Source organism: Puma concolor, chromosome C1, assembly GCF_028749965.1.
Source record: "Puma concolor isolate L17-30 chromosome C1, mPumCon1.1.hap2, whole genome shotgun sequence".
NCBI lineage: Eukaryota > Metazoa > Chordata > Mammalia > Carnivora > Felidae > Puma > Puma concolor.
In genome coordinates this window covers 9,007,228-9,019,426 of record NC_141674.1, presented here as the reverse complement: position 1 = coordinate 9,019,426, position 12,199 = coordinate 9,007,228, and the positions used below count along the sequence as shown (strand labels likewise).

Below are 12,199 nucleotides of genomic sequence, written 5' to 3'. Positions count from 1 at the left end.
CAAAAATATGAGAAAACCTCATCAATTTCCTCCAAGAGCCTCTCTGAATCCTTTGATACTCAAATAATACCTCTTTTGGAAACATCCACAGTATCATCATTCCAGAGTTTCTTTAAGATTCTAATCGGTCAGGATCTTTGCCTATGATTCTGGCAGTTCACCCATCACTTGAATTTGACTTCAAGAAAGTCTAAATCGTTTGCAAGATTTCTATCTTATTTCACCTAGCAACTGATTTGCATTGTACTTGCATTTTATTTTAATACAAGTATCCAAAAATAAGGGAAAGAATGACATCAACAGGCTATTATTGAATGATGAGTAGTGTCTGAATAGGGACTAATTTTATACATGGTCATTTAACAAAGAATGTAGTTTTTTTGTTCTGTTTTTTTTTTAAGATTTTATTTTTAAGGGGCACCTGGGTGGCTCAATCAGTTGAGTGTCCAGCTCTTGGTTTCAGCTCAGGTCATGCTCTCACGATTCATGGGTTCAAGCCCCAAGTCGGGCTCCATGCTGACAGTGCAGAGCCTGCTTGTAATTGTCTCTCTCTCCCTCTCTCTCTGCTCCTCCCCTTCTCTCTCTCAAAATAAATAAACTTAAAAAAAAAAAAAGAAATTAAAAAAATATATTTTATTTTTAAGTAATCTCTACACCTACTGTGGGGCTTGAACTCACAAACCCGAGATCAAGAGTTGCACGCTCCAACTGAGCCAGCCAGGTGCCCTAACAAAGAATATTTTTATTCCACGACCATTCTTGTTTCCTTACCAAACCTGCAGAACTCCTATAATAACTGCAAAAATCTATGAGTGTGCCAGGCATCGTTCTGAGTAATTTTAATGCATTAACTCACGTATTCCTCTCCACAACCCTCTGATGTAGGTACAACAATTATCCTCTCATCTTAAAGACTACGAGGCACACACAGAGTTGTGAGGGAACTTCCACAAGGTCACACAGCCAGAGAATGGTAGATATGGAATATACACCCAAGCACACTGCTCCAAAGCCCACCTTTCATTCAGTAAACTGTCTCTCCATAATATAAAGAATTCTTCAAAAATAAGAACTCCCTGTATCTAGTTCTTTAAGAAACATAAGAATCACCTGGGGATGCTTATTAAAAATGCCGGTTGGGGGCGCCTAAGCGGGTCAGTCGGTTAAGCGTCCGACTTCAGCTCAGGTCACAATCTCACGGCTCGTGAGTTTGAGCCCCGCATCAGGCTCTGGGCTGACAGCTCAGAGCCTGGAGCCCACTTCAGATTCGGTGTCTCCCTCTATCTGCCCCTCCGCTGCTTGCACTCTGTCTCTCACGTTGTCTCAAAAATAAATAAACATTAAAAAAAAGTTCAGTGACACTCCCTTGCCAATTCTGATTCAGTGGGCCTGGGGAACACCTGACCTTCCCACCACCACCCAAGGTCATCCTGATAGACAAGGCCACACTTTAGGACTGATCTACAGTCTATACTTCCTATCCTGCCTCTTCCTGCTCAAACAGAGCCAAACTCAAGGGCTCTCAGTTTTCACATCCCAAGCAGTATAAGACTCAAAACCGCCTCTCTCGGCCTTAGAGGTCCACATACCAGCTTTGACTTCAAACGGTAATTCCAGCTCTTTCAAGGCATCTTTCTTCAACGGCAAGTTTTCCAACTCAACAGCACCTAAGAAATAAAAACAACATCATGAAATGTTCATCCAGCAAATGCAGTAGGTGCCTACTGTGTGCATATCATTGCAGGTTAAAGGGAAAGTCTTCCATCTCCACCCAGCTATAAAAAGCCAGAAGCAGCACCAGACTAGCCCATGGACTTTATGTGCACTACTTTCCTGACCATCCCCCTCTGACAGCCGAAGCTTGCCTGAGGATGAAGGGTTTAGCCTGGGATCTTTTTCGATAATAAGCCAGATAGTAAATATTTCAAGCCTTATGGTATCTGTTGTATATTCTCTCTGTTGTTGTTGTTGTTGTTGTTGTTTACAAGCCTTTAAAAATATAAAAGCGACATTCTCGGTCTGGATTTGGCCAGTGGCTAGGTTGCAGACCCCGAGTTTAGACGAGTTTAGATGCATGTTCAGCAGAGAACCATTAACATCTGAATCACCTGGAAAGAAATGCAGGCTCCTGGGCCCCCTGCCCAGACATCTCTGGGATTAAAACAAGAAATCTGTGATTTTTAACAAGCTCCTGCAAACCCCCCACTCCCCAACAAATGGGTATATTGCACACAACATCTGAGAGCCCCTGAGTTAAATAAAGTTGGTCATCAAAAGGAGCTGCACTCCCTTCTGGAGAGACCAGCTCCACATGTTCTCCTCCATATCTCCACTTGCAGGCTTAATGACCTGTCAGAAAGCAAAGAACAAACCACCGCTGAAGGTCCTTGTCAGACCCAGCTTTTATAGGACTTAAACCTAGAGGTCCAAGATGTCTCTGAAGCGACTGAGGCACAGTCAAGAGGGAGCGGCTGACCTCTCGCTCTCCCAGAGGTGACTCCTCAGTGTGTAGGAGGCACTGAGCTGGCCACTGGGAATGTGAAGAGAGGAGGCAGGGCCCCATCCTGAAGGGCGGAGACAGGCAACATTCGACAAAACTGTTTGCACGACCTCAGGCGATTTCTGAGAAAAGGGAGTACAGACGACAACCACCCAGCAACCACTAACTGGTACGAGAACTCAGAAGAAAGGCAAGCAAGCCAAAGACAAACTAATACAAGAAACAATTATTTTTTCCTTTAAATGACTGTTCAGAACTTGTGGGTAACTGGCTTCTAAAGAAGTATTCAAATCTAGCAACTTGGCAGATGCTGAGCAAATGCAAGCAGCTTATGTTTTAGACTTTTGCAGAAACGTATCTATGTGGGTCCCCACAAAGCTTAAAGACCAACCAAAGAGCTGCGGTGCCTGGGTGGCTCGGTCGGTCAGGTGTCCAACTCTTGATTTCGGCTCAGATCACGATCTCATGGTTCATGGGATGGAGCCCCGGGTCGGGCTCAGCTCGGAGTGCAGAGCCTGCTTAGGATTCTCTCTCTCTCTCCCCCCCTCTCTGCTCCCCCCCACCTCTCTCTTTCTCACACACACTCAAATAAGTAAGTAAATTAAAAATAAAGACTAGCCACAAGGAGAAGTTAATAACCCCAGAGATCCCGGATGCAACCCTATTTCCACATTTGGGGAGTAAACGATCATAAGGGGGGAGGTGGACATGAAACAAGTTCCTCAACAGTTGAAACTGACTTAGAGGGGGAAAGTATATCATTTCTCCTTCTGAAGAGCGTCATTTGCGATTTGAATCATCTGCCCTATTTTTCAATACCCACATCTGTCACAAAGGCAGGTGGCTGCTATCCACCTGCGGGAAGCGGAAGGAGTTGCAGGCAGTCCACGCCGTGAAACATTAAAGCACAGAGGGCAAGAGAGGTGGTCGAGGAAGGAGAAGAGACCGAGGAAAGAACAAGAAGGGCCGCTCAAGGCGAGTCAATAACAAAGGAATCAGACAAAAGGGTGGCAGTGGAAGCCTTCCAGTCGGAAGGCTCTCTGATTCCCCACCCACTCAAATGTGTACCCACAACTGGCCCTGCTGGGAAAGGTCCCTCAAGGGACCCAGAGGAGGTGAGCACTTTATAAATGAGAGCGCTGTTCGTTTATTTCCGGGCAGATAACACACAGGCTTATTCCTGGATGTCTCATTCAAAAACTCCTCAGCTTAGTTAGGCTACCAAGAAACCAAGTCCCTAGAACTGGGGTAAATCTAGGGGCCGGCTGCTTTTCAGTCATCACCAATGACTACTGAATTCTCCTCCCTCGGCTCTGCGTCACTTAAAAAGCCAGCCTGAGCGGGGCACCTGGGGGGCTGAGTCGGTTAAGCATCTGACCTCAGATTAGGTCATGATCTCGCCATTCCGGAGTTCGAGCCCCACATCGGGCTCTGTGCTGACAGCTCAGAGCCTGTTTCAGATTGTGTCTCCCTCCCTCTCTCTGCTCCTCCCGTGCTCACGATGTCTCTCTCTCTCTCAAAAACAAATAAACATTAAAAGAATTAAAAAAAAAAAAAAAAAAAAAAAAAGCCAGCCTGAGGTTCAGGGCTTATAGGAACAAAAAGGAGAGGGAGCCGAAGTGCTGGGTCACAAATAGAGATATGCCCACGGCCCGAAGTCCTGCCTCCCCGACATGACACCAGCAGCTGCTGTCTTCTGGCCCCAAATCATCCCAAACACGCCCTGCGAGCTTTCCACCTTCGGCCTGTGCTCACAAGCTTCATGCTACCCGCAATGTCGTGACCCGTCCCACGCCGCCTATCGAGACCCTGCACTGCGGCCTTCTAGGGTCCTACGAACAGGATGGACGACCCCCCTCCTCGGCACCCCACTGCACTCTGCCTGTGTCTCTGGTACAACAAGTTACTACCTACTGCCTTGTGTTGCTGTATCATTTCTGTCTCCCCAGCAAGATAGCAGGTGTCCAAGGGCAAGGACCACAGACGTGGACGTGGAACAGGAACAGTAATAGCAGGTACCACTGAGTGAGACCTGACTGGTGCCAAGCACTCGATATGCATCGCCTCATTCAATCCGCACAACAACATGAGGAAATACTATTATTTTCTCCATTTCAATGTGAGGGACGTTAGGCTTAGAGAAACGCAATCTGCTTGAAACTCACAGAGCCGCTGAGCAGCAGGGCTCGAACCCGCCCTAGATCTGCCTGATCTCAGCCGGCCAGAGGCGCAGGGGGTGGAGAGGAGGCCTAAGTAACTTGCTTACAGTCACAAGTAGCTTGTGAGTGGGGAGACCAGGCCCAGCCCCTAGGCCTGAGCTCCTAGAATCTTCTCCTGTCCCCGCTCTTTGTATCGCCCCTTAGCACAGAGCCAGACCCAAAGCAGGCACACAACGGTGTTTGCCGAGTGACTAAACAAATAACATCTTATACAAATTCTCTCTCCCTCCTTCAACTACTTGTACACTATTTACAGTTTTATTACTTTCAGTATGTTGTGCACAATGCACGGTTGAAGTCCAACCCACACCAATCATAGGCTGACGGTCGTGACAGTGGAGGATGATGGTAACTAACATCGACTGAGGGCCCGCTGTGTGCCAAGAACGGTTCTAAGCTACTTGACCTACATTAATGTGTCCAGTCCTCAGAACCTCATGAGACCGTCAATATTCTCTCCGATTCACGGACAGGAAGAATTTGAGAATTCATGAAGAACTGGAGTAAGTTGCCCAAGTTGCTGGTAAATGGAGGAAATGGGATGCAAAGCCAGTCCGGCTACAAACCCTATACTCTTGATCACTATGTCCATCTTCCTGGCATCTCCCAAAGCATCTCGCATACTAAATATGTCCAGATGGACTGAAATAACATTCTTATTCCCCTACTGTAACCCCTGCCTCCAGACACTGCTTTAACTATAACTGCGATGCCCCAAACTTTCCTAGCCAAGCACCGTGATGTGCTCTGAATCTGTAAGGACGGGGCATCACACTAATACCGGTTAGGAAAGAAAAAGTATTTTTTTATTCTGCACAGAGAATATTTTTAAATAGGAAATAAGCATAGAAAGGCAGTCTGAAGCACCAGAGAGATACACATAGTTGTCATTACAAGACAGATTCTAAAACTGAGCTTAGAAATCTGTCACTAGTATAGACTCCACGGTACATCAGATACCACACATTTGTATTTATTCATTTCTTCAGCCAACATCCTCTTACCACATCACTCTTGAAAGAGCTGGCTCTTTTATTAGCAAGGTTATGGTTTGCAATTCCCTTTCTCGGCCCTGTTTCCTGGCCTGTGCCACCTGGTTAGCTTTGTAGCATGTATGAGAAGTTCAGTAAGTGACCAAAGAGGTGAACTCGACACTACTCTCATACTTTGAACACATCCTCTTCCCTGACAGATTGGTCACTTTCACCTTGCACTCAGCAACTCTCTTCTTTTTTTTTAAATTTTTTTTTTTTCAACGTTTATTTATTTTTTGGGACAGAGAGAGACAGAGCATGAATGGGGGAGGGGCAGAGAGAGAGGGAGACACAGAATCGGAAACAGGCTCCAGGCTCTGAGCCATCAGCCCAGAGCCCGACGCGGGGCTCGAACTCACGGACCGCGAGATCGTGACCTGGCTGAAGTCGGACGCCCAACCGACTGCACCACCCAGGCGCCCCTCAGCAACTCCCTTCTAAGGACAGGGAGGAAAAAGGTCAGGACAGAAGTTAAAGATTAAGAAAAGACCTACAGATTAAGAAAAGATACAGATAAAGATTAAGAAAAGGCTCCCCACAGCCTGTGGCTGCCAAAATCCTTTCACTGGTTCAGAGGGGTCAGGAAAACCTGCAAAGCAATACTTCTGGTGACAGGTGAACCGCTGGCACCCTATTCTCAGATGCCACAATATGTACCACTGTCATCTCCACTAACCTGTCCCGGTCCACCGGCCAAAACCCACACCCCCAGAAGGTGAGCTTTCCGCCATATTTGAGATTTCCTTCCCACTTTCTATGATGCTACATGATTGCAGACTGACTTTATCTCCTCTCTCTAGATTGTTCAAATGTTCCATTGTGAGTTGAGCACAAAGAACTTAAATTAAAACAAGGAGAAGGGGAGGGGCGCCTGGGTGGCTCAGTCAGTTGAGTATCCGACCTCAGCCCAGGTCATGTTCATGAGTTCGAGCCCCACGTCAGGCTCGCTGCTGTCAGCGCAGACCCTGCTTGGGATCCTCCGACCCCTTCTCTCTCTGCCCCTCCCCCATTCATGCTCTCTCAAAAATAAATTTTAAAAATATTTAAGGAAAAAAAAAGAAGGGGAAAAAAAGAGGTTTTCCAGTGCTCACACCAGATCCCTGGACTGCGTTAAATCATGTACAGGCATTTACCGAGGATAGGCCTGTAAAGGCTAAAATGTCTCAAACTTTATAGAACTTTATTACTAGGCAAGACAGGACCTCAGAAATTCTGTCAAAGACTCCACAGTAACATATGTGAAAACTTTGACTAGGTGTCTATTACACACAGCAGGATAAGAGCTTTAAATGTCATTCCGTTTGATCCTTACAACAATACTGGAGAGGTATATCACCCATTTGTTCTAAGGAAACCAAGGCTCAGAATTTCAATGATTTGTTCCCATAGGTAATAAGTAACACAACAGGATTTGAAGCCAAGCCACTGCCATTGTCACTACATGGCCACCTCCATAAAGCTTCATAAAGTTAAAAAGTTAACTGGGATTGGGGCACTTGGGTGGCTCAGTTGGTTGAATGTCCGACTTTGGCTCAGGTCGTGACCTCATACCTCTTGGGTTTGAGCCCAGCCTTGGGCTGTGTGCTGACAGCTCAGAGCCTGGAGCCTGCCTTGGATTCTGTGTCTCCCTCTCTCTCCGCTCCTCCCCAACTCACGCTCTGTCTCTTTCTCTATCTCTATCTCTCTCTCTCTCTCTCTCTCTCTCTCTCTCTCTCAAAAATGAATAAACATTTAAAAACTATTTTTTTAAGTTAACTGAGATAAAGCAGAGTCACCAGCAGTATAGTCTTTTTTTTATATATATATTTAATAGTTCCCTAAAATCTATAGCAATACAGCTACATTAAGTTACCCTGTAATAATAATCAGTGTCATATAAGAGAACATATTTCCTTTAACACATATTTAGTACAAAGCCATCTGGGCATTATGTTTTATTATTCTCAGTACAACAAAAAGAATATTTAAAAAAACAGAAATGCCATCTGCAAAGGCATACTTTACCAAAAAGAGATACACTTACCTTTCAGAAGTGCAACAGAGAGCTGATCAGTGTTCAGGTTATTGACGTATTTCCCCAGATAGGTATTGAGAACCCAGGCTACAAGACCTTCCAACATGACTATATCCTCAAGACAGGGTATTTAAAAATCATGGATCATTCTTTATTTCTCTCTCTCATGGTCATAGAAGAATCTATGAAGGAAACAAAAAAGGAAATCAACAGAAAAAAACAGATGATTTTCTGAGCTGATTTTCTACTCTGCCTTCCCTGAGGGTGGACGAATGCAAAGCCCAGATTTAAGAAAAAAAGGGGTGACGAGCACTGCAAGATGCCCTGTTGGCAGAGGATCAAACCAAGGAACAGTCACAAATTTACCAAAAAACACCTAGAACTCCAAGTTGTCTATCTTTTCCATGCAACTGATCATTAAACTGCTTGCCTTTAGGAATTCACCTTGGAAGTAGACTGTCCTGGTCAGCGATTCTCGTCCAAATGCAATTAGGCAACGTCTAGAGACATTTTTGATTACCGTGACGGGGCGCTGCAGTTGGGATCTTGTGAGTAGAGACCAGGGAAGCAGCTAAACATCCTACAACGCACAAGACAGCTCCCCCACAGCAAACAATTATCCAGCCTGATGTCAACAGTGCTGAGGCTGAAGAACCTTGTCCTAGATGAAGGCAAAAAATGCCCTGAGAGATTTCAATGAACTTCACATTTGGCAGCAATCCTCTGTAAGCCTTCCCTAATTCCATGTTGCAAATGTGTTCATCAGGATCATTCATAAAACAACATAAATGACAGGGAGAAGGCAGTGGTTTCTCGCTATTCTTAAATGTCCTGGAACTGCACTACAGGTACCCAGACAGAACCCTGGGTTGCTGATACAATGAACTATCTTAGCAACACAAACACAAGAAATCCTCTGGTTCCAGCTACCGTATTTAGTATAGTCCTGAGCTGCTACTGCCCATGATAATAACCGTGTTTATTAGTATTACAAAAAAATATATAGGTTACTTTTAGTACGACTAAAAGTTAACATGATGGAACTTGAGACATAAAAGGTTTAACTTTTTTTAATGTTTACTCATTTTTGAGAGAGAGAGAAAGAGAGACAGACAGAGAGAAAGAGCAGGGGAGGGGCAGAGAGAAAGGGAGACACAGAATCCAAAGCAGGCTCCGGGCTCTGAGCTGTCAGCATAGAGCCCAATGAGGGGCTCAAACTCACGAATCCTGAGATCATGACCTGAGCCAAAGTGTGAAACTTAACTGACTAAGCCACCCAGGCGCCCCAAGATATAAACGTTTAAATGGGCTCCGAAATCACCCAGCTAGTAGATCCCAATTAGAACTGCGAGTTCCAAATCTTGCTCTGAGCCAAGCACATCAGATACCAGCCCACCATGCTGGACACTCCAGGTTTGCTACGACATGTGTCCTGCTTGGAACCAGCCCTTTCAGGATCCTTTCCAGGCACTCTGCCCCACCCCCCGGTGATTCATCTTAGTGCCAAAAGATACGCTTATCCCAAATGAAAGGCCACCACCCGACAAAATCCCAACACACAAGGCCCCGTAAGAGTTAACTCAACCTCCAGGAAAGACTGAACTTATTTGTCAACAGTGTCTTGCTCTTCCAGCAAGATTAATTTCTATTTGCCATCAACGACAGTGACAATAAATCAGAAGCTAAAGAGCATCTGATGAAATGCTAGTTTCTTTCCAGAGATTTTTTTAAGCCATATTTTGGGTAAAACTAAGAATTTGCTAGAGATCACTGGATACCTGTATTTAAAGAAGAGGTTACAAGAACAAATTCTTTAAAGTAAGAAATGTTTACCAGTCTGGTAAAGAAAAACAAAAAAACAAAAAACAAAAAAACAAAAAACAAAAAAAACATTTATTTATTATATCTTTAAACAAGTGAATCTGTGAAAACAAAATGTGAACCTGACTAATCTAGCCTTACTATGCAGACTCCAACAGGCAAGGTGCCAAAATGAGTACTCTTTATTTCTGAAGTTACTGCCACTGACCCCTAAAATGCTAACAAACTCTCTCAAGTGCCAAATACAAATGCTCTCCCAGCAGAGGGAATCAGGCCCTACTCTACCCCCCGCCGCCCGCCGCCCCCCGCCCCCCGCAAGGTGGGAAAATGCAAAACACGGATTACCAAAAAGATGGGGCGAGAAGCATCGTAAACGCCCTGGTCAGTAAATTAAGACTCAAGCCAGAAAGCATCTATCAGCTCTGCTAAGCATCTAGACCAGGCTGGAAGCCACTTCAAGGATTTCCTTAAGGAATCCGGTGTCGGGAAGGGCCGCCAGACTGGCTAGAATCCCAAAGTGTTTACACGCTCGGGTCGGGTCCACCAGGGCTTCCAGGCAGCCGCCCGGCACTAACTCCCACCTGACCTCCCCTAATCGGTGAGGCAGGTGCCACCGGGGATCAGGGCTCAGCCCAAAGGCGGACAGACAGCCGGGAGTGACCTTGAGCCAGGCCCCTCCCTCGAGGGGCGGCCAAAGCCGGGAGTAGGACTGGCAAAGGGACCAGGACGCTCCTCACCAGCCGGCCGGGCCTGAGTGCCACGGACGCCGGGGTGCTATGAGAAAGAAGACAAGAGGGGGCAGCTGCCAGGCCCCGGGGCCCCCAGGAATGGGGCTGCCCGTGAAGGCGAGGGGCCCATAGCCCTTCTTCCACCCCGTGGGCTCCAGAAGACAGAGACCCCACCTCCCAGATAAAGCGCGGAGGCGACGGCGCCCACAGCCTGGGGTCCCGCCCCTGGGAGGAGGGATTCAGCCCGGGTGTGACCCCGGGGAGCGGGGGTAAAGACTGGCTAGAGGCCTGACGTCCCCATCCCAGAGCGCGACCCCAGAAGGCTGGTGGGTGGCCAAAACACTCTGGAGAACTGACCCGCGCCCCGTTCCCGGGCGTGAGGTACGGGGGCCCGCGCACGGGGGTCCCGCATGGGGACCGCCGCTCAGGCGGAGAGACGCGGGCTGACACCGCCCCCAATCCCAGGGCACCAGGCTACTGGGACCCCGGGAAGGGTGCCGGGTCCGGCGGGGGCTCGGACTCCCAGGACGAGGACGCCGGGGTCCCGGGAAGCTCGGGCAGCCCCAAGCCCGTCTGACCCTGGGGTGCCCGCGGTGGCTGGGACGCAGGTGTCCCCGAGAAGGCGGCGGGCTCGGGGCCGTCGGGAGCGCGGACGCCCCAGGGCCCCCGGAGGAGCTCAGGCGGCGGGAGGGCCGGACGCCGGGCTCCCCGGGCTCCCAGCGACGCGCTCCCCGCGGGCGGGCCCCGGCCCCAGGTCCGAAGCTGAGCCGGGGCGGCCGACAGCGGGCCCACGCCCGCCTGCAGTCCCGGGCCCTGCCCGCCGCCCCCCGCCCCCCGCCCCGGCCAGTACCTGTCGGTGTCCCGGGCCGCCAGGCCAGCCCGGCGCTGCGCGGCTCTTCCTCTCCCGGCTCCTCAATGGCGCTGGCCGGCGGCGCTCCGGCCCGCCCCGACCCGACCAATCGAGCGGGCGACGCGACGGCGCCTGGCCAGCCGAGCGCCGAGTCATCGAGGAGGCGCCCCCTGGCGCCGGGGCGGCCGCTGGCGGATGGGCTGCTGGAGCTGGAGAAGGGCCCAATGAGCCCCGTCTTACAAGGGGGAAACTGAGTCCCAGGGGAGGACACGGCCACCAATTCGTCCGGCTGCGACAGTGTGGGAACGCAGGATTCTTCCTCCTACAACGCCCTGCCTTCCATCTGGCCCATCCACAGCGGGTGCTCCACTCAGCAGCCACAGGGGTCTGCTAAAACATAATTCAGACTAAGCCACTTCCTTGCTTAAAACGGCTCCCCCCCTTATACTTGAATTAAAATCGAACTCCTGGGGCTCCTGGATGGCTCAGTTGGTTAAGCATCCGGCTTCTGCTCAGGTCGTGATCTCCCGGTTCATGGGTTCCCCACTTCGGGCTCCAGTCTGACAGCTGGGAGGCTGGAATTCTGTGTCTCCCTCTTTCTCTGCCCCTCTGGGCTGGCGCGCTCTCTTCGTCTCAAAAATAAATAAACATTAAAAAAAAGTTTGTTTGTTTGTTTGTTTGTTTAATAAAATCCATCCCCTTACAGAGCCAACACCAAGCTCCTACTGGATTTGGTCCATTCCTATTTCTGCCACTCTTTCCCTGGCTCACTCAGACCCCGGCAGCGTTCAGTTCCTGCCTCTGGACCTTTGCATTTGCGATTCTCTCTACTTAGGATGCTTCTCCCTTAGATCCATGCTGTCCAGTAGAAATATTATGCAAGCCACACATACAAGCCACGTCACAATTTTTCTAATTTACTAGTTGGTACATTTTTTAAAAAGGAAAAAGTGAAAATAATAATGTATTTCATTTGATTCAATATGTCCAAAATATGATCATCTCAGCCTGTAGCCAACAGAAAAGTGAATTA

At 48.4% G+C, this 12,199-nt stretch overlaps 1 protein-coding gene across 5 annotated transcripts in view; it reads right to left on the bottom strand.

Moving 5' to 3' along the window:
• The window catches only part of VPS13D (vacuolar protein sorting 13 homolog D), a 260,417-nt gene extending 249,116 nt beyond the window's left edge, over nt 1-11,301 (bottom strand). For 4 of the 5 annotated variants that reach the window (XM_025912069.2, XM_086715706.1, XM_025912070.2 and 1 more), the window contains exons 1-3: nt 11,167-11,301; nt 7,777-7,949; nt 1,590-1,667 (exon numbers count right to left, since the gene is read on the bottom strand). In XM_025912069.2, coding sequence (XP_025767854.1) covers nt 1,590-1,667; nt 7,777-7,873 — 175 coding nt within the window. In that variant the 5' untranslated portion in view covers nt 7,874-7,949; nt 11,167-11,301. Of the gene's footprint in view, nt 1-1,589; nt 1,668-7,776; nt 7,950-8,211; nt 8,816-11,166 lie in introns of those variants that run through there. The other variant, XM_086715705.1, reaches the window with a different exon arrangement.
• Between the last annotated feature and the right edge of the window lie 898 nt (nt 11,302-12,199).